The 23526-nt window shown below is 32.4% G+C and overlaps 1 protein-coding gene across 1 annotated transcript in view; it reads left to right on the forward strand.

The window, feature by feature from the left end:
* The window catches only part of Cdh9 (cadherin 9), a 144042-nt gene that overhangs the window by 23890 nt on the left and 96626 nt on the right, over positions 1-23526 (forward strand). The window contains exon 2 of the mRNA XM_015496426.2: positions 19081-19357. Coding sequence (XP_015351912.1) covers positions 19130-19357 — 228 coding nt within the window. The 5' untranslated portion in view covers positions 19081-19129. The remainder of the gene's footprint in view (positions 1-19080; positions 19358-23526) is intronic.

Here is a 23526-nt window from a genome sequence, read left to right on the forward strand (position 1 = left end):
TTATAGAAAAAAGTTGGAAAATAACCTGTACTAACCATCTTATTAACTCTCAACATTCATATTTAGATTGCAGCTTATCAGTTACTTTGTGGGCACCAGAAATATACTCTCTGATGATAAATCACAGCTATCACTGACAAAAGACTTAATACACCCATAGTGCCAGGAACTCAAATATGTTATGTATATATTATATCTTATAGCAAGGGAATATTTAATTCTTACCCATGAAAAGGAAATATGAGAGTTTGTTTCAGGGGAGGATAAAATTAATGTAGAGTTTAGGAAAATGCAGGAGACTCTAAGGTGTTCTTTTTAAAAAGGGGGTAAATACCTGATTGTCAGGAAATGAATGAAAATTCCCTAGATGTATATTAATTTCTGGATGAACAAAGTTTGAATCTATTATTGGAAAAGTAGCAATAATTAGAAGAAGAAATCTGGTCCTATTCTGAGGTTCTCAGTGCCCTTAATTTGTCTGGTTCAATCACAGCTATTGAGAGAGTTCATCAATTAGTATATTCTGTTAAAAACATTATGTTCACTAAGGGAAATCATAGTCTTAAATTTAATCACCAGGGTCAGTCAGTACCAGATATTGATTCTCAATCTTTTTTGTTTTATATATCACTACCTAGTAAATGTGTTACCTTGGGCAATGTGTTTAATTGCTCTGAACTTTTACTTTGTGTGTGTGTGAAAGAGAGATAATACCATTTGGATCAAGTGGATTTTGAGAATATCATATGATTTAAGATGTGCCATTGATGAATGGCTACATTCTAAGTGAAGTATCATGGTTTGAGTGTGTCCCCCATGGATTCATGTACGGGAAGCTTTATCTCAGCATTGCAGTAATGGAAAGTGGCAGAATCTTTGAGAGATGGAACTATGGGTAGTTAATTTGGTCATTGGAAGTATCATCCTCAAAGAAGATGAGTAAAATTCTCATAGGACACCTTCTTAGTTCCCATAAAAATGGATTGCTATAAAAAGAATAAGGCTGGTCCCTGAATCTGTTTTCCCTTATTGCCCTGTTATTTCTTCAATACTTGATCCTGTAATTTTGATCCTATTGCCATGAGGATTTTATATAAGCCAAATAGATGAGGCCATCTTATTTTGGAATTTAAGCTTCCAAAACTGTGAGCTAAATAAACCATGTTTGTTTGAAAAGACTGAAACTCAAGTAGTTTACTAAAACAATAAAAATAACTATGATAGCATATACAATATCAAGATGCTAATGAATCCCAATCCTATATACTGGCAAGAGTGGATACATATAATGAATAGAAAGAGATGATAAATGTGTGAGGAGACAGATATATTTAAACAGATTAGAACATCACACAATTTTTACATGCATCAAAATATTACATGGAAATGTACATCAGTGTACAATAGTTTGTTTCAGTTTCAGTTAAAATTAATTTTAAGCGAATATTTTAAGTTAATTATAACTGAAAAATTCTAAAATAATTTACAAAAAGATGAACTTAGTTATACTAAATTTATAGAGTTGAGCAAAGCAGGCAATGATTCATGGATGAGGTACCACCAGACCATAAGCAGCTTGACTCCACCAGAAGGATATGTGGGAGCATCTAAAGTTTTTGTGAAAGTAAGAGAAAAAAATTTCATTGATTAAAGTAAAATGTGAGCCTTAAATTTCTGAGTTAAAGACTTGTTGGCAGTCTCTGACTGGTTTAACCTGCTTCATTTTCCTAGGATATGGCCAACACATTGAGCTGAGTTTCATTTTGCTCACATGGGGATCCAGGGTGCATGAGCCACCTAAATATAATGGATCCATAATTAATTAGTTTAACAAACAAATAGCTACCACAAACTGTGCAACACTTTGGATAGTGCCTGGCATGTTCTTCATAAATGCTAATTATAGCAATAATAAATGAGTATTGTGTTATTATTATTATTTCCCTTTTTCTCTTGCCCTCCTGCAGCTTTTAATAATAATGATTCATACATCATATGTAATTGTGTTTGTTCATCCTTAGATAGTCTTTCCGGTTGAAATAAAACCTGGAATTTTAATATCAGTGTTTGCCATCAAGATATTAAGAATATACTCTTTGTAAGTACATTGTGTTCTGATGGGGGATTTGCAAAGGGAAGCATACTAATGTATTTTTATATTAAGATATCCTCAAAATTTATTACAGTATTATTAAAGTTTAAATCCTAGGGAAAATTTCATGGTTTTTTTCTAGTATGATTTTTTTTTTTGTCCATTTAGACTTTATTTTCTGGTACAACTAAATTATCTATAGATCCATTATAAAGTTGCCAAATGGCACACTAGACTCACATTATATCAGAAACTGTGTCACACTAATTGAAAGCATCACCATGGTGATCACTATAGTGACATTTAAATTGGCATCAGTACCCAAAATTCTTTACTATTGATCTCATACAGGTTATTTCACTGTACAGTTCAAAAATACAAATGGAATTTTGCTAGAGTTTTCATATATGTAAAGTGAGAAAAAGTGTAATTTATATATACATCTACAAGTACTATTTAGATCAATCTTAAAAACTAGATATTCATAATTAGGATAGTGTGCTATTTTTAAACATCAGACTTACCTCATATAGTTCTTTTATATATTATATTTTCAGGGTTAATCTTAAAAGCAGTTATTAAGCACCAAGTATATGTTAAGCATTGAGTCTTTTTGATCTTTATGTGCCCTTTAATATATAATTTTGAGATTTTGCTCTGCGAGGTGATGTAATATATGAATTTGAAAAAATCCTTTTCTGGTTTTAAACCATTGTGTTACAAAGAGAGAGAATTAAGTATTTTAAAAAGCTAACCTAAACTGAGTACATTTATAAACCTTCTAAGAGAATTAGCAGTGAACCCATGAATTTTTTGTTGAGACATATTAATTATACAAAATGGTGGGTTTTGTTGTGGCAAATTTGTTCATATATTTAAAAACATAATTTGTTTAGTTTCACTCTCTTTTATATTCCCTACCCTCTTTTCCTGTGTCCCTCAATGCCTTCTGTCCTACTGTTCTCTTTTCTAACATCATGAAGTCCCCTTCAGTTAAATCCCATTTTACACATTAAAAAAATTTAAGAAACTGAGCAGTGAAACAGATTAATGCACAACCAGTAAATTGAAGAGCTATCTGGAACAGTTCCAAGTATTAAATAATAAAAAACTTTTCATGTGAATTCTTTGTAGTATTCAGAACTCAGGGATGCTGCAGCATAGACAACATCTCTTGACCTCTCTTGGTAAAGTGAAGGAAGTATTACAAATGGATAATAATTATTAATGATTGATTAGCACTGTATTGGTATCCTGAGGCTAACATAACAAAGTAGGCCAAACTGTGTAGTTTCAAGGAACAGAAATGCATTTTCTTGCAGTATCACACACTAGAAGTGAATTAAGGGTGTTGGCCACATTTTCTCTAAAGTTTTCAGTGAAGCATCTTTCTTTGTCTCTTTTAGTGTCTACTAATTTGGCTTGTGGCATAATTTCTTCCTCCTTCTCAGGTCTATTTTCCATCTATGCCTATGTCTTTTTCTCTTCTTTTAAGAACATCAGTAAATTAAATTAGGGTCCACTTTAACTCAGGATGACCTCACCTTAACAGAGTTATATCTTTGAAGATAATATTTCTGAATAAGATCAAATTTACAGGTTCCAAGAGATGGTATTTTAACATATCCCTTGGGGGTTCACGATTCAACCCAAAACAAGAGTTTTCACATGCTTTTGAAGTAATCTTCAGAGCTTTTGACCATATTTCTGGCATTAAATATGTCATAAAGTGTTGGGGTGTAGGTAAGAGAGAAATGCATATGTAGTATGTATGAGGACAGAGGTTTGATCCCTAGCACTGAAAAAATAAACAAACAAAGAAGCAACCTGTTGTGGTTTAGATTTGTGTTATCCCCTATAAATTCATTTGTGAGACAGTTTAAAAAAGTTTGGAGGAGAAATTATTGGGCTAAGCCACTTTAGTTCAATCAGTGACTTAATCCCCTCATAGGGATTAACTGAGTGGTAACTGACAGCAGGTACATGTGGCTGAAGGAGGTGGCTCACTAACTCAGAGATGCCTTTGGGATTCAATTTCATCATGGTAAAGAAAGCTTTCTCTCTGCTTCCTGATGCCATGATGTTTTGCTTCCTCTGCCACATTCTTCTCCCATGACTTTCTGCCTCACCTGGAGGCCCGAGAAATCTAGAAGTTTGTCTATGGACTGAGATCTCTGAAATTTAATCCTTACCCTGGGATTCTTCTAGCCTATTGAAAGGTGAGCACAAATGAGGTTGTCTCTTCTCTGAGTAAAGCTTAAGAGCTATGGGACAGACACGTTCCCTCTTTTCTCTTGGAGATTACAGGAGAATGTGATGGAACTTCCTATACAAAATTCATGATAGTGAATTTTGTCACGGTTTCTTAGCAAAACCACAGTGTGCATACAGACTAAGCAAGAATAAATATTTGCTTTGAAAGCATATGTAATTTTGAGAGCTATCTGTTATAACAGCATAACCTATATCACTGCAACCAGTACATAACTATCTACCAAAAGTCATAGGCTTTCTTAAAGAAAAAATATAGCATTAGCTTAAGACAAAGAAAATTTTTTCAGGGTCTCAAAAGATGGAAATCCACTTCAGGAAGAAGGATAATATTTTGTAAAATTATAACTTGTGATAACTTTGGAGGCAGATTCTGGATTCTGTAAACTTGCACTAGGAGAATATTGAAAGGAGAATATTATTAGTTTGCACTTGTATCTATAGCAATATCTTTGAAGTATTATATAATAAAGGGATGTATTCAGAAATGCTTTTGCTAGATTGCTGGCCAGAAGGTAAGGGGATGAAGATGAAGAACACATGAGAAACTATCAGGAAAAGGAAATAGGGCTACTCTTTCTGATACTTTTTCTAAAACACATAAGGATACTTTTTGTGCATAACTGGCTATATCATTTAGCATAAGGGCAAATATTGAATGATTCTGCTTCTATGCAGTATTACAAGTAGTCAAACTCATAAAAGCACAAAGGAGAGTAGAAGTTTCCAGGGAGCAAGGGCATTGAGAAATAAGTATAAATGCTCTTCAGTGAAGTTACTTTTTCATTATGCAAGATGAAGATACTCTGGAGATCTTCTGGACGACATCATGCCTCTAGTTAATAAGAATATACTGTACAATTAACAAAAAAAAGTTGAGATAGTTCTCATGTTATGTGTGGGTGTTTTTTCTTAATATCACAATAAAGTAAAAGGAATACCTTTGTGTTAAAATGGGTTATTTGAAATCTTGTAGCACAGAGCAATTCAAGAGAACAGCGATTGCATCTAATTTTAAACTTCTAAAGGTATTACATAAGCAAAATGAAGGGCACTGCTAATGGTTCAGTTCCCAGTAAAACCTTTTCATTGTAAAAAATTTCTCATGTTAAAGTTGTGACTGGTCCAATAAAGCTGAGGAGTGGTAATTAAAAAAATATAAATATAGAAAACCTAAGAAGTATGCTTAAAAAGATACTGTCTCTATGGTGTGTCTCTTGATATTATGAAATTAGAATCAAATAGAGAAGAAGCCTGTGGTTTTAGAGAGTTGTCTTGCTGAATAAACCATCAAACAAACAAAAAATGTCTGATCTCATTGAGCTTAAAATGCTGTGAGGTCCATCAACTTTCACAGCTAGTTTGTGCATAATGTCTGTGGCCTTCCACAGGTGTGGCCAATGAGGCTACTGAAACAATTCCAAAAGGTGAAGGAAGACAGAGAGCCCTAGACAGGGGAGCCCTTCTCAGTTAGCAGAACTGAAGACTGAACTCTGCTCAAAGCTTCATTCTTCACTCCTGGGTTACAAGGGCAAGTAACAGGTGTTCAAAATGGCTGTGGCAATGAGAGAAGTTGAGGAGGAGGGAGGTTGATCAGTGGGGACAAAGCTATAGCTGGAGAGGAGTGAGAAGTTCTGGTGTACTGTTGTAGATGAGTGGTGTGCATAATGGTGGATCATGATAATGTATATTATATTTTCTTTTTAAAATCTAAGGAAAAGATTTTAATGTTTTTACCACAAAGTAATGATGCAGTTTGAGAGGATAAATTATGGTTAAACTGATTTTAACATTGCACAGTAAATACATATGCTGAATATCACATAGTATCTGGTCAATATATTTATTTATATGTTTTTACAATGTCACTTAAATAAATTCAGTGTACAAATTGCTATGAATTACCCTGTGTTTCTCTTCTCCTTTCAGAAGAAAGGTATTTATGGTGCTTACAGTGCCCTTCTGTCACCACTGTTTATTGCTTGTGGGGGAAAGCAGGTACACTGTCGTTTGGTTCATAAATCTCTTGGTCAGGATCTTTCTCTGAACCTGATGCAAAAATTATTGCCTGTTACATATCCCTGCAACTCCCCCTCCCACTCCAAACACATTGAATCAATATACAAACTATCAAACCCTTCAACTTACACTTCAGAACAAACCTGAATTTTGGCTCAGATGACATTTTAAAATATTTTCTCTAAGATGAAGAGTCAGCCTCATATTTGCTAGCCAGGAATTCAGTGCCAGGATCATCTGTGCTATTTACCAACTATTTATATATCTGAGGGCATGATGGGAAGATACTTCACATGTCTTTGAAGTTAGACCAAGAAAAATGATTTTATCTTTTTTTTATTTGATGTGTACCTATTCTGGGTGGAATTATTATAAAACTTAGTCCAAATTGCAAGACATTTGTTTCCTCCCTTAGCAAAGTTGAAAAAAATGATACTTGTAATTGTATTACGCACGATGAGCTGTGGTGATCTAGGTCTTTAGGTTTTTGGATTGACTCCATAAGTAGGATCTGAATGGAACAAAACATCATCTACTACATTTTACTATCTACTATAAATGTGCTTATGCTTTTAAAATGATTAATGTAATAATTTATAATGACCAGCTTCAATTTCATTTGTAGTTCCCTGGGTAACTGTATTTAAAATTCATTCTATTCAAATGTTTTATTTAATCATTTTATAAAGTAAGGTTATGATTCCCAGTTTAGATAAAATGGGGAAAAACCCAGTTAATAAATTCAAAGAAACTCTTGAAGAGTGTAGCAAGCTCCAAATGTTGATTTGTATCTACTTACTACAGGTTTACTATTTGTTCCCCTCTTCCATTCTGCATGTCTATGGCTGTATAAAATTCCATAGTTTTCAAAATGTAAGCTTTTTTTTGTATTATAGAGTTAATATAAGGATTTTTAGGGCTCAAAATTTAAACTAAAAAAAAATTCCACCAACATCTCTACCAATCTTTTAAAGTGACATTTAGTGTATACCTCAGTTATAATTATGAGTATCCACATCTGTATTAGAAGTGTCTAATAAGACTTTCTCATCAGTAGAATTTATATATATATCCTGCTATGTGCCTTGTGTATACAGTCCTTCTCTGAAATGATGGCAATGATTAGTTCTTCTACTGGAGTTTATTACTTACTACATTAATTAGGAAGCACATATATTGTTTCACCACAACTATTTTCTAAGAATACTTTTGTAGTTTTATGTTAAATTTTTTTTATATAAAATAACATAAGACTTATTTCTTATTTTGTGCTTTGAATACATTACTCTGTCATCAGACTGACAAAGCACCATTAAAACAACAGAAAAATCTATCTTGAATATTGAATTAATATATTGCTTATAATTTACATATCTCTTGAGAAAATTATCATGTTATTGCATGTTTATTTTACAATGTATCTTTCTATAGTTATTCAGTTCCCCTTGCTCTACTTAATATTGCCATAAACCTTGGCCACCTACCTCCCCCCCATTCCAATTTTCCCCTCCCTAAACTATGGATTTCCAAAACTGACTGATAAAAGAATCCCTGTCAAATCCAATACAGTTTTAAATATGAACAATTTTTTTAACACTGAGTCTTTTCTTATGTGTGAAGTACTTAGTGTAGGCTGACTCATATAAGATACTCATTAACTTGCATCTGCCAGCCTCTGATGTTCATTTCTGAGCTAAAAGTTGACATAAAACCACAGGCTGAAAATTCATTTATAGCTTTCTCCACTGATTAAAAGTTTGGCATATAAATTCAAGGTTTTCTTTCATTTTCTCAGGAGATTAAATATTATTCAGTAAATGACTTCTAATGTCCATGCTTTATTCAGAGATATGTCATAAACTCTCCCTTGTTATGTATATGGATTATTTTCTTACAATATAAACTCTTCTAGAAGTCAGCCATTGTGTCCACCTAGAAAAATGCCTAGAAAACAAGTAGGCATTTCATATATATTTGGTGAAGGAATAACTATTTAAATTTCGTAATGATTTTATATATTTCATAAAATTGGCATGATTTGTTTACCTTTCTGTTCTTAGACATTTACTTCATTTTCATCCTTCCCCTGACATTTTCAACAGAGTGCTTTAAGAAAACTGATGATGTACTCAAATGAAATACAGGGGAAGGGTTTAGTAGAATATGCAGGCATACTTGAGGGAAGAAACTAGGGATGCTGCCAACAAGAATTCTTAACAGCAAAACCTTCTTACCCATCTTGGGCATGAAAGTCACAGGATTGGTGCTGACATTATCCCAGAAAAGGTATCTCATTATTTTAGCACAGTGTTATCTGTAAAAAGCTGTGGCTCACATCAGAGAAAAGCAGCCAAATCATAGAGATGCAACATGGAGGAAAAGATACCCCCCTATCATCTCCCTAGATATCCTGCCTGTGCTTTCTGCTCTGGAAAACCAACTTAGGAGTACTGAGCCAACACATTCAATTCTTGGAGGTTTATTTCCCGTAACACCGAGGAAAGTAAAGAAGAACTTGGAGTTGATCTGAAGGGGAAAATCTTCTAGCAAATCTAATAATAAAATGTGATATAATAAACAGGCTTCTACATAAATATATCTCTCAAATGACTAATTTCTTAGTAGACTTTCTAAAACTTAAGTTACTTGGTCAAACATTGTAAATAATTTAAAGATCTTTTTTGGTGTATATTGTTAAATTACATTGAGAAAAAAACCCTCAAGTTATTTTTCCTTTCCACTTATAATATTCAAATAATTATTTTAGTTTCCCTCTTTATACAAAGAGCTATGCCTGTCCTATTTCATCTTTAATAACTCTATTTAATATAGTTATTATTATTATATAATTGAATACTATACTTATTTGTTTTTTGTTGAGGCATTTAGGTAAAATATTTTGCCAGATATGTTATCTGAAGTATCTTGCTAATATCGAATCTCATAAAAATCAAACTTTCATTATGTCATGTGTATTTTCTCAATTTCAAGGCAAATAAAATTTTATTACTGTTTTTATTGTATACTTACAACCATTTTGATAATTTCAACAACTGTGGAATATACTGATGGACTGCACTATTATTATTCTACTCCCAACAACTATAATTTCCAAACTTGACTTTTCAAAAACATATTTGAGTGATGATATGTACTTGCATGTCAAATAAATACTTGATTACCTTGATGTAGGTGTTAAATGGAACACATGGCTCTTCACTGTTAAAATCAAAATCTTGGCTAGGCACAGTGACCTGAAATTCCAGCAACTCTGGAGGCTGAGGCAGGAGGATAGTGAATTGAAAGCCAGCCTTAGCAATTTAGGGAGGCCTAAGTAACTTAGTGAGACCCTGTTGCAATTACAACATAAAAGGGGGTGGGAATGTAGCTCAGTGATTAAACACTGATACCAAATTTAAAAATAAATACATAAATAAATACAAAACTTGACTTTCCACTCCCACATAAAACCATATTAATATGTCTAGTGGCTCTTCTTAGTAAATGACAACTTAATTTGCTGTTCAAGACAAAGTCATAATTTATCACTATTTTCTCCACTTCTTTTTTAAATTAAATTAATGATTTATTTTGAACAGATTATTTTATTTTAAATGCATTTTTATCATTTTTCTACCTTTTTCCTTATGCTGTAAAGTCTTATTTTCATATAGCAGCCAGAATTACTAATTCAACATTTCACTTGCATCATGATCCTACTCTTTCACAAACCCTCTTGAAGGTGAAAAGAGTGTATGATTTTAAGGACTCTGAAGCCTACTGCCAGTTTGGCCTCATTGTTATATTTCTCTTGTTCACTTGCCTATAGGTGTTCTTTTGTCCTTTCAATGAGGTCTTCTTCCATAAATATCATTTCACCCCACCTCGCAGTCAAGCATGTGCCTTATACTGGGTCTTTGCTCTGCAGAGCTGTTCCTATTGAAATCCTAACAGCTTCTTCCCTATCTTCTTTGAGCTTTCTACTGAAATGTCACCGTACTTACAGGCCTTCTTTGACCACAGTACTGAAAATAACAATATTATTATGGTTTGTACATGAGGTGTCTTTCAAAAGCTTATGTGTGAGACTATTCTAGAAGGATTACAGGTGAAAAGATTGAGTTGAGAAAGCCTTACCCTAAACAGTGAATTAATCCCCTGACAGGGATGAATGAGGTGGTAGCTTTAGGCTAATAGAGTAGGGCTGGAAGACAGGGGTCATTGAGGGTGTGTCTTTGGAGTATATATTTGGTGAGCTGAGCTTAGTCTCTCTCTGCTTTCTGATGTGATGTTTTGAGTCCCTTCCCTCGATGGCACTCTTCCACCATGATGTTCTGTATCACCTCAAGCTCCAAGAAATGGAGCTGGCCTTTCATAGACTGACACCTTTGGAACTGTGAGTCCTCAAGTAATCTTTTTCTCATCTAAAATTGTTCTTGTTAGGTCTTTTTGTGACTGCAAGAAAAGCTGACTAAAACAAGTATCTACCCCCAAACTTCTCACTATTCAAATTGCTTTGTTTTTCTTGTGTAGACTTATATTTTTATCATAATTTTAGATTTATCAAAAAATTGAGAAGATAGTTTATTGTATTTCAATACCCTGCATCCATTTGTGTCTATTTTTAAATTTTACATTCATATAGTATGCTTTTATAATTGATGAAAGTATGTTGATATATTAATTATCAATATCCACAGCTTGTTCAAATTTTCCTAGTTCATAGGTCGCATCCAGGATTCTATCTAGGATAGTACATTTAATTTAGGAGTCCTGTCACTTAAGACTCCTCAGGGACAAGATAATTTGTTTTTTCTGCTTTTGGTAGCCTGGACATTTTTAGGAGTACTGTTTATATGCTGTGTAAGATACTACTCCATTGAAATTTTTCAGATATTACTCTCTAATTAGATTGGGATCAGTGCTTGTGGAGCAGGTTCAGATAGGTCAAGTGGCTTCTTCATCTCTTCATATTAAGGGTCCTTGTACCCTTTATTTAGCTTTGTTGATATTGGCCTTAATGATCTGGTTGACCTGCTGTTTGTCAAGTTTCTCTAAAGTAGAGGTACTTGTTTCTTCCAATTTCCATTGTGTGCTTTTGATAAGGAAGCTACTAAGTGCTTGCCATGCTTAGAAAGTGGGCATTTATGTTCTTCCTCCATGAAAGCAGAACATCTACAGAAATCACTGGAATCCATCTTTAGAGAGCTTGGTCTCTTCTTCTGAGTCTTTAATTATTTCTTAAAGACTTAATTACTCATTTATATCAAAATGAATTTATCAATAAAATATGAATATTTATTTTACCTATTAGGTTATGATACTTCTTTTTTTTTATTCTATTACTCAGATAATTTTAGTTTCATCCATAAGGATCCACTCATTATTTTCTTTTAACATACCCCCATTAATATATATTTTTAATTTGTATGAGAAAGAAAAGCGAGGGAAGGTTAGAGGGAGGGAGAGAGAATGTGTAATTTCTGGTATATTCCTTGCTCTAGGACTAGAATCAGCCATTTCTCTTTGAATCCTAGTTTCTTTTATTGGAAAATGATATTAGAAACCAAGGTCTGAACTATAGGTGATATATTGGTACTGTGTGTTGTTCTTTCTAGGCCATCACAGCTGACAGAGCAAAGAATTTGTATAAACCTCACACATACACACTCATCTCTAAATATCGCACTATGTAGCCATCTATATTAAGATAATCAGTTTACATTGATAACTCCTACTTTTATACAAAGAGATCATTCTGGCTTCTTTCTCTTATCTGTGAATTTCTAGAAGATTAAAACAAGATTAAGAAGCCTGACTCTAAGATCTAAGATCTATTTACTTAATTGATAAGGTCCAGCAAGAGAATTGTCAGCCCACATTGTGTGGAAAACAACTCTATTAACTATACCGTAGTGCATAGGTATGATTCATTTTCTACCTACTCTGAAATGCCCCTAATTTCCAAACATACTGGCATGAGATTTTTGCCCTCTCACTGCTTTCACTGAGTCTGTTTCACCCATTTGTAATGAAACTAAATGCTCACATCACAGTCTGCATTTTATCCGGGGCTGCTCTTCAAGTCTTCATCTCCAAAACACCTTTTTCTTTTTTTTTTTTTTTTAATCTTTTAACTTGTTTACATTATTTTTTCTCTTCATAAACTTTTATGTAAAGTTTTATGAGTTTTGATAAATGCACAATTTGGAACTCACCACTATACAGAAAAGTTTCATCACCCAACACTTTTCCTGTATTTCACCTACTAAGCCCTCCTATCCTGCTCCACAACCTTTGGAAACTGTGGTGATTTTAGGGTTTCCTAGTTTGGACTCTTTCAGAAAGGCACAGAATTAGAATAATTAAGTGTGTAGCCTTGTCATACTAGAGACTATCACTTAGTATTTTGCATTTAAGTTTTCTCACTTTTGTGTGTGTGTGCGACTCAAAAGCTCATTTCTATCATTAAATAACATTCTATTTTAGTAAATGTTACAATGTTTATACTTGTTCACCTAGTAAGCCACCTAGCAAGCCACCTAACAAGCCACCTAGCAAGCCACCTAGCCACCTCTTTCTTTTTGGTTTTGAGAGATTATGAGTAAAGGTTAGATAAACATTAATATACAGGTTTCTGGGTGTGAGTTCTTTTTCCATCATTGTGTACATACCTAGAACTGTGCCTTTTGTGTTACATGGTAAAACAAAGTTTAGTTTTGTAAAAATAAAACAAAACCAACAACAACAAAAAGAGCTTCAAATAGTTTTCTAAATTGCCTGGTCCATTTTTCATTCTCTCCAGCAATAAAGGATAATTCCTACATCCTTGCCAGCATTTGACATTTGGATTTTAGACACTCTTATATGTATATTATAGCATTTTTAATACAATTATCTAACTGCCAATGATTTTGAGAATGTTTGCATGCTTATTTTCCATCTGTATTTCCATTTTGCTGATGTATCTTTTCAGATAATTTTCAGACCTTTGGCTCACATTTTAATTCTTTTGGGTCTTTCTGTTGAATTTCAGGGATTTTAAAAATATATTTACATAATTGACCTGTATCATGTATATTTTATTCAAAACTTTGCCTATAATTTTATTCTCTTAAAATAGAAGATTTTTTTTAATTTAATGAAGTCCATTTTATCAATTGTAGTGTTCACCAAATTATATTATTGATGCTATATCTAAAACTCTACCAAACACAAGGTCACTGAGGTATTGATTTTTCTGTATTTTATTTCAGAAATTTTATACTTCATAATATTAAATTTGTTATCTGGGATCTATTTTGACTTAACTGATGTGAAAGGCTTAAGGGTTTTATGTAGATTAACTTTTAAAGAAATTTTTTTCTTTTAATTTTCTGGGTAAGCTTGTAATTGTCTATTTCTTGCACATGGTTGCCTGATTGTTCTCACACCTTCTGTTGAGAAGACTATCCTTTCCTCATTGAATTACCTTTGCCCAGTTGGATGTGGATTACCCTTGGCTTTATTTAGCCTGATTCCTTAATGCATGTTATATTTTTGGGGTCACCAACTTGAAAACAATTTTTTTCTAGTTTCCATTGTTTAAGAACATATTAACAAAAAATATCACCATTTACTGGAGATGATACCAAATTCTACTTTCCCCCAAGCTAATTATGTTTTGTTAACCAAATTTCTTAAGCAGGCCATGAACCTATACTTGTTGCTGTCCTAACAGTTGTCTTTCCATCTCTGACACTAGCTAAAACCATTAACACAGAAAGTATATATTTAAATTAAAATGTATATGATATAATACCCCTTTCAGCTTTCTTCTTTTTCACCTGGGTTGTTACAGTCTTGTGTTGCATTAGTTTAACTGATGTAATAGAAACTTTGTGACCTTCAAAAAGCACATTTTTGTGGTAGGAACAAAGGTAAATTTTGATTCCTTGATACTTATTCAGGCAGTGGGGTTAGTATTAGAGAAAAATTGTTGGCCTATGTCCTTTCAATTAAAAGTGGATGTGTGTTTCCATGTGCTATAGAAAGTCATAGATCATTAATTTTTTAATCTAGTTCCACTATCATAGATAATGATTTTTTTTTCTCAGAATCTGGCAATGGTTGTTGGTACATTTTTTAGAGTCTATCCTTCCATTTATCTCTTTATATTCTATGACACATATGCCATTATTGTTATTTTGATAAGTTATTATTAAAACCTTATTTCCCAACTGTTCTTATCATACTAGTTTATGCTGTCAATTTTCTAGGGAAGGTTTAAAAACTAAATTTTTAAATCCAGAAGTTCATTGATGATACCAAATAAAGACTGTTCACATGATGTTGGAAGCTCATGTTTCTGCAATATAATATTATTTTCCTTGAACCAATTTTGTGCTCTTTATTTAGATAAAAATGAGATAATGAATTATAGAACAATAGTGTTAGGCATAACATTCTTGAAAAAAATATATAACTGATTGTAGGAAACTTAAATATGTATATATTAAATAAGCATAAACGAATAGTGAAATATGTATATAAGTATATATATTTACACAAACATATATATATTTACATAATAAATGTCACAATTATCAATTACCATGAAAAAGATTTTTCTAAAAACACATTTCCTATAAAAAGATTATTGATTTTAAAAGATCCATAATTTTGGTGTCACACATATTGGCTGAATATATTGTTTATATATTTATCATTTATTTAAGTTGTGAGACTTTTTTCTACAAATGATCCAAGAGATAAAGAAAAGAGAGTTGGGAATATTACAGGAATCAAATAATCTGAAAATATATGCATAAATTTTCCAAGACACAAAATTACAGGTTAAGAAATGGTTTTGCTTCAGCTCTGCAAAACTGAGATATGTCGTATTAAAATATAAAAAAAAAACTCAGGGATGTAATATGTCTTATGATTCTTTATCAAAGCTTTTCTTGAAGATCACTACTTTAATATATGTGAAAATTCATTGTTGATTACAAACAGCAAAATGATAAGACAACAAAATTAATCACACAGACTTGCTTCATATGTACCTTTAATCTGAGAAAATTTGCCTAAAAATAGGAATGAAATACCTTATCTGAATTAAAAACATACAAATGTGCATTTACAAGGTAAAGAATATGAAAGAATACAATTTAATTTTAGATGTGCAGTTTATATGCTAAACAATCTACTTAATTACAAAAACGAACATTTTTTCTTGATTCATAAATAACCAAAAAAATATTTCTTTTAAATGCAATTGAATATAATTAAGGTAACAAGGGAATAATAATAAAACAATTTTCAGTTTTTAAAGTTAACAAGATTGCAGTGAATTCCCTGATTATAAAATCAAAGTTAATCCAAATTTAAAATATTGTACTTCATCATGCATCTGATAGTATTTATTTATCAACAGAAACGTGATTAAAATGCAAAGTATTTAAGGCTGATAGAGATAATTAAGCATAGAAATTTTGGTAGTCAGCTTGTTGCTATTGAGTGAATAAAGACTATGAGGAATTTTTAATACACCTCATGGGATAAGAGCTTGCTAACTTTAAAATCAAAAGCAGCAGAAAACCTTTTAAAATGTGCACTTTTATCTAAGAGCCAAGGAATGTACAGGTATTAAATTAGCCACAAGAGAGCTGTACTAATGTTCCCTAAATGTGAAACAAATATGTGAAGAGTTATGAGAAAAATAAAGGTATTTAATGAAGGGGATGTAAAGTTCATATAAACACGCTATAATTTATACCAATCACTAGTGAAGTTCATACTTAATCACATTTGATGCAAATTCTTATGAATATTAATCATATTACTGAAGATTTTTTTTTCATTTTTATAGGAAGCAAAAACATGTCCCATTCTTTCAGAAAAAGATATTTTCTCCTAGGTAAATTCATCCCATTTATTTATTACCTTGTTTATGCAACAGAATAGAAAGTCAATCTCAAATGGAATACTGGACTCAATATGGGGGTATCTATATTAGCATTAATCTATTAACCAATTAATTTAACATAGATCTGTCAACTATTTTATGCAAGACACAGATGTATATAAAATATCTCATATCATGTAAGTTACATTGTAGCTAAGAGAAATAAGCATATATACACTAAATAAAAATGATATTAAAAGTTGTCACAAACAATGTGAAGAACATACAGGGTAGAAGAAAAGTAAAAGAAACTATAATGTGGTAAACTATCTTTTGAAAGATTTTTTAGAGACTTTTCAAAAAAGGAGAACATTATGAAGGAACAGGGAAACGAGAAGGAGATACTTAGATGAACTAAGATCAAGGTCAGAATTTCTAAAGACAAGTGCTGTTTTTACTGAGGCTGGCTTTGAACTTTCAGTCCCTCTCACTCAGCCTCCAGAACCACTGGAATTACAGTTTTTTGCATCCATGCCTGGCATAAAGGCAAGTTTTAAAGCACATAAAGGAAACTTCAGGTTAGTGCATATAGAGTAATATCACTGTGTCATAGTTGATTCTGGCTGCTATTACAACTCATCATAGAATGAATAGTTTAAATAGCAAACATTTATTTGTGACAGCTTCAGAGAATGAGGAGTCAAGGTCAAGGGCCAACAGATCTGGGGCATGATGAGGACTCTCTTGGTTTGCATTTTGCAGTTTCCTTATAGTGCCCTTACCCAGCTGACAGTCACAAAAGGATTCCGGCTCCTTGATGTCTTTGTAGAGGCACTAATCTCATTATGAGGGTTGCATCTTTAAGGCCTGATATAAATCTAATCACTTCCTGAAATTCCTACCTTCTAATAATATTATCTGGGGTGATAGGATCTCAACATATGGACTTTGATGTGATGCAAACATTCAGTCTATATTTCCACTACAGCCCCTCCTCCATGACTTCCACATGTATAGTATTACATTTTATCCCCAAAGTCCCAAGTATCTTAAGACATTTCACTAGTAACTCTGTAGTCAAGTCACAAAACTCATTTATTATCATATAAATCAGATATGAATGAGATTACAATATGATATATTAAAAAGTAAAATTTCTCTTTAACTGTGAACATAAAAAATCAAGCAAGTTATATCCTTTCTCACTACAGTGATGGAGAAAACACAAGATAGACCATCTCAGTCCAAAAGGAAGAAATAGGGAAGAAGGAATGGATAGAAAGCAGAACAACCAAGAAAAAGAAGCCAAAGACAGGTGTCAGATTTCCAGATTCAGCATGATTTTGCAGGGGATTCTTGCAAATAAATAATGTGTGGGTTTTCCCACTTTTGCATCTAATAAGTCCTGGCTAAGGAAATCCATGGGAGATGCTTACAAAGTTTTAGCATTTCAGTCTCCTTTTGCATGAGGGTAAAGTGGCTCCAGTCACCAGAGGACATGGTTCAAAGACAGTTGTAGGTAAAGGCTATGAGAAATAAAAGAATTCCAAAATTGTAGTATGTGTGTGGCTGTATTAAAGGATCAAAGGGATTTATAGCAGAGAATCAGCTTTCACATCAAACACTTCTTTGTATGCTGTGCTCATTCCTTTCTGAGTTAGAACAACAGACTCCAATTGATCTCTCCCTTAACCAAATCCCTTTCCTACTTTTTAGGCTATTTCCTATTTAACCGCCAGATTGATCTTTTCTAAATATATTATGTAAAAATCTTTCAACAGCTTTGCATTTCACTGGAAATAAATGTGAATTTCTTACTCTAGCTTGGCAAGGCTTATGGGACCTTGACCACTTCCTGAATCTCTGGATTCAGTTAATACAGATAGACTTTTTGTTCAAAGGCCTACAGTCTGCATGAAGGGCACATCCAAGTTAAAATATACCACAGATCATTTAGAGTGATATTCAATGTCTCCTGCAAATATGGTTATCAAGGTCAATGGAAAAAATAACTTCTTCCTATGGGAAGAAATCAGGGTAACCAGTGTAATCAGCTAAGGAGTTTGTTGTGTTTTATATAAGTGAAGCATCAGCTTCCTTGAAATTCTCTTGCTACTAATTTTTCATTTCACCATGGCCCATCTACCCACTACTGGGTATGTTCTGCAGTAGTGGTGATTAGATATTTTTTCCTCCCACAAGATATTTTCTAAGTACTAGTTGTTAATTTGGATATTTATTAAAGAATTTTAACTGGATTGTGGGTAAATTTGCCAGTTACCCCATAGCTCTCAAGATTATGATTAGCTATAACAGCCCTGATGAATGACAGTTATTATCAACTGATATTTCAGATTCAGAAAATGATGAGGTTTAGGATTTCTTTTACTGGGGAGTGTTTTTGCAATCATGTATATGTTTTATTATAAATCATACCTTTTTAAAAAGTAATAAATTTGGGAATTAAGTGACATAGGTATGATGGACAGAGCTGATAGTTTTGCACTGTAGCAAACATCTATAACAATACTTGCCAGTCTCCATTCTCTTTTCTGCTGTGCTGGGCCCATATCTCTGAATTCATTTAGATTGTATTTAGTTTACTTTAGCTATCCATATGTATATATCAGAAGATATCCATATCTCCCTAATTATCTCTGTGTTATATGAGTTTTTAATGGTGGTTCACTGCTTTATAATAGAAAAATTATATATAAACTTAAATAGCAGTCAGAATAGATTTTTAGTCTACAGGTTGTGTGAAAGTGTAACACAACTTAGTAAAACCATTTTCTCCCCTCCTCTTCAGGAGATACAGACAATACATTGAATTTGACATCCTTCTGAAGTAGCAGATAATGAGGACTTACCATTGTCTACCATTATTCATCTGGACCTACATCTTGCACACAGTTGACACCATCCCATTACAAGAAAACGGTAGCAGTTACTTACCCAGCCAGAGGATAGTGAGCTTGACAAAAGATGATGGTAAAATGCTTCGTCGCACCAAGCGTGGCTGGATGTGGAATCAGTTCTTCTTGTTGGAAGAGTACACAGGTACAGACACACAATATGTAGGCAAGGTAAGGACTTTGATATGAGAATTCCAAAACTTGAAAGCTATAGCTGTTTATTTATTATTTGTACCAATTTTACACACAACTAATAATTATTCAGAAAAAAATTTCTTAAATATGATGTTTGAAAAGCATGCTCTTGCAGATTATTTCAGAAAGGTAGTATGTGGAATGTGATGTATTCACATGCCTATTTTATATCACTATCTGAAAAAAGAATCAAAGTAATATAGCTCATGTGTGGCCTTGGTTCAGTGTTAATCATGACATATGAATTGATTCTATATGTATTCATTTTATAGAACACTTTCCTTGAAATGTTATTTAAAATCATGATAACTGTCTGCTATATAAGAAAAAACAAATCACAATTTTAGTATACCGTAACATTATTAAAATATAGTGGTATCTATAGATGACTAGTTCATCATAAGAATATCATGTTCTGTGTGAGACATAAATTATTTCTAGATGCTTCCATATCTTAATATCAGACTGAACTACTTCCTGACTATAATCCAGACTAAAAGTTTAAAGGCAGAAGGAAGAAGAAAAGACAAAAGAAGGCGAAAGAAGACACTATCTTTAGGGAAGTATACTTTTTTGTTAATAGCAGCAACATGAATGGTTTCTCATCAGCAACCAATAACAAATGGTAATTGAAAATGTGTAACTCAGTTCCTCATGTCTTCATTTTGTGTTTAAAAAGATCCTTCTCTTTCTTTCATGTATTACCTATTTTATCAATTCATTCTTATTTATTTATTTTTTCTTTAGTGGCACAACCTATCTGTCATTTCTTATCAATCTTATTAATTCTATTCTATACTTAGGAGAATTCATTTTTTTCACCCTGATTATATTTGATTTATTCTCAGTGCTGAGGCCTTACCCAATTCTGAGAATAAGCATGTAAGTAAGCATAAATACTAACATTATACACAGACCATATATATATTTTTCTTGATTCTTGAACAAAAATCCTAGATGGAATTCTAATAATTGAACTATCGACTTACTGACACCAGGTGAATACATTAGAATAATCCCAAAATAAAAAAAAAATAAAAGAGTACCTGATAGCACAAAGTTATATAGCTTTCTATATTAAACCAGAAGTGCATTTATTCTGTGAAATTGCTTAAATGTTGGTCTACTTCTTTATTTGTGTGTGGACAATATGCTTTTCAAATGCAGCCTCCCTTTCCAAAAGCCCATTTTTCCACTTCTTTTGATATATCTCCTCTGGTCCCATAGGTCATCTCACTTGACCCTTCAGTTCACTGGCTGCTTTTTTCTCTGTTATTTCTCCTCAGGTTAGTCATACGGCATCCTCCAGCATCCCTCATTTAACATCACTCTTCACACCATAGTTATTAACTAACGTGAAGACGTTTCCAGTTCAACAAGCAGACATTTGTGTCTAAGGACTTGAAATTGCCTTATGATTCTTTTTCTAAGGCAGTGTATAAAGGACACATTCAGATCACAGGGCCTTACTACAGAAATAGTTTCATCCTTGGAGACTCACAGATACAGAAAAATAGCCACTGATAAAAAGAAATACTCATAATCTCAAGTCTGTTAAGGCACTACTACAAGCATTTGATTTTAGTTGAAAACAAAAATGCTTCCTTCTGAACAATGAGTTGATTAATTTGTATGTTGACCACATTGCTACATGAACAACTTAAAATACACAATATGTTTTAAATCTTTAGGTACTACTTTCCTTATTTTAAATAAATTGTATAATCTCTTACAAATGATTACTAAAAGTAGGTGACAAATCTGTTTTGTTTTGTTACTTTCCATAAAATGTTTTATCATTTGTTTTAGCCAAGTGACATTTTTTAAACCCATGAACAAATTTAAGATGTTTAATTTGTTTGTCTTTTTAACCTCAACAAACAGATAATAAGTCAAAAATAGAAAACTCATTATAATTATGAGAATTTTCATTTAATGAGAATAATTAAGCCAAACATATATGTTCACTTTTTATTTTTTCCATGTAAAATCTACATATATGGAAAAAGTCTTCAACACCCAATTCTTTCTCAGTTTTGGTGTAGAACCAGATTTTACATCTGCCCTTACTACATATGTAGTTCACTGTAGAAGTGGGATACTAACCACTTTGGAGCCTTTGTTATTACGAGCTTATTCACACTAGCCTACCCTGTTCTCATTACTTTTAACTTCATTAGTTACATGCCTATACAGAAGCTAACAGAGCCCTTGACCCAGAACATAGAGAAACACAAGAATTGTAGTAAAGACTGAACCTCTCGAACACCACAAAGACAGTGTCTGTGACCATATTGCTGCTGGTTGTCCTGGTAAACTAAACTTTTATCCTTCAGAATCTACTGCACTGGAGGCATTATGCCTTGTGAAGTTACACCTGCCAAATTCACCACGCACCAGGACTGGAAAGAGACAGGAAGTTTCTAATGAAAAAAATTATATTTCTTATATTATATTTCTTATAATTTTATAGTTTGGTTTCAGTTTTTGTACATACTAGGTAACACAGAAAATTAAAAACAAAACATTTATTTACAGGTGATATAAAATTATGTAAAGTTGGAATAACAAATAATCTGAATAGAAACTAATGTTTCATCATAAATATAAAAGAAGCAATTAGAGAATAAACAAAATAACAGCAGCAAATTTAATCTTTACATATATGAACACCCACAAATATGCAACTTACAAGATTTGATCCTGATTGTGGCATTTGAAATGGTATAGAATTTATGTCATTTAGTTTTCTAACCCTCAGATTTTTGTTATATTAAATCAATTGCCATTAAAATTTCTTTTATTCTAAGATTCTGCTATTTTCTAGGCTTTTGTAAGAATCTGCTGATGTGGGCAGGAGGATTCAGTAAAAATGTTCATGTAAACAAATTTAAGAAGGTGGGATTGAAAGCAGAGGAAAAATGCCTAATCTAATGTATCAGAGATTTACTAATACTCTTTTATGTAACAAGAGAATCCTTTATTTCTTACTCAAAACAATTTCAAAGTCACAACTGCCATCTAGTTTCTCTTCTATTTGAACAGATACATTTCATTGAAATTTTTATGCAGAATAATAATATTGAACAAGAGAGAAATGAATAAAATTTAGCAAGAAGTATGGCAAGTGATTTTACTCTCTTGTTGAAGAATCTTTACATGTACTTTTTGTGCATATGTGTGTGTGCATGCGCATGCAAGTGTGCATGTATGCTTGAGTTAAAATCCAGGGCCTAGCATAAGTTTAGTAAGTGCTCTACATCTGAACTACATGCCCAGTCTGCATGAGATTATTTGTTACATTAGAACAAGATCCTAAAGAACTTTTGCTTATTATGGATCAACAATTAAGTTATATGTCCAGTATTAAGAATTGGACAGAATTTCATTCTGATTTTAATATATGCTTGCTAAATCGCATTTATGGTATGAAGAGATGCTACCTTTCCAGACATAACTGATATAGCACTAAATCTTGAAGGAAAAAGTTAATATTCTTTAAATTTTTATGAATATCAACTTAATTGACTATTACATTTTAATTTGAACATATGTATTTAGAACTAGTTTTGTTCAGGACAGGGAGTGTGGTGGTCAATGGCCTGCCTACAGTAGCCACCATAAGAATAAAATAGGATCTCTGTTACAGAGTGAGTTCTGAAATCCTCATAGATTTACTTCAGAAACTTCCATTATTCCATAACTGAAATAATTATGACTATAATCATAAAATATAAAAGGGGTGTTTATCATTGATCAAGTGCTGCATATTTGGTTATAATAGATTTTGTTGTCACTGAAAACAATGTGAAACACAGGTAACAAATATGAAGTGGGAGAAAGGGTACAGTCTTGTTTGTATTTGATTTGGTATCAAAATTCACATGATTCTTTCATGCTCTCTCATGATGATACATGCACTAAATACTAATATATCCCTAAAGCATATATAATATATTGGAATGACTGGGGATTTTTTCTTAGGCTTTTAAGATATAGCACTTTGATGTGTATAAGTATCAGGCAGAGGAGAAATCAAAGACTGAAATAAAGTCTCAAATTTACTAAGGGAAATCTGATGATTTTAATGGTATATTATAGTACTTTTTAGAATCTAAATAACATTTTTATGAGGGTTTTAGAAT

The sequence above is a fragment of the Marmota marmota genome, unplaced genomic scaffold (assembly GCF_001458135.2).
Source record: "Marmota marmota marmota unplaced genomic scaffold, marMar, whole genome shotgun sequence".
In the NCBI taxonomy this organism is placed as follows: Eukaryota; Metazoa; Chordata; class Mammalia; order Rodentia; family Sciuridae; genus Marmota; species Marmota marmota.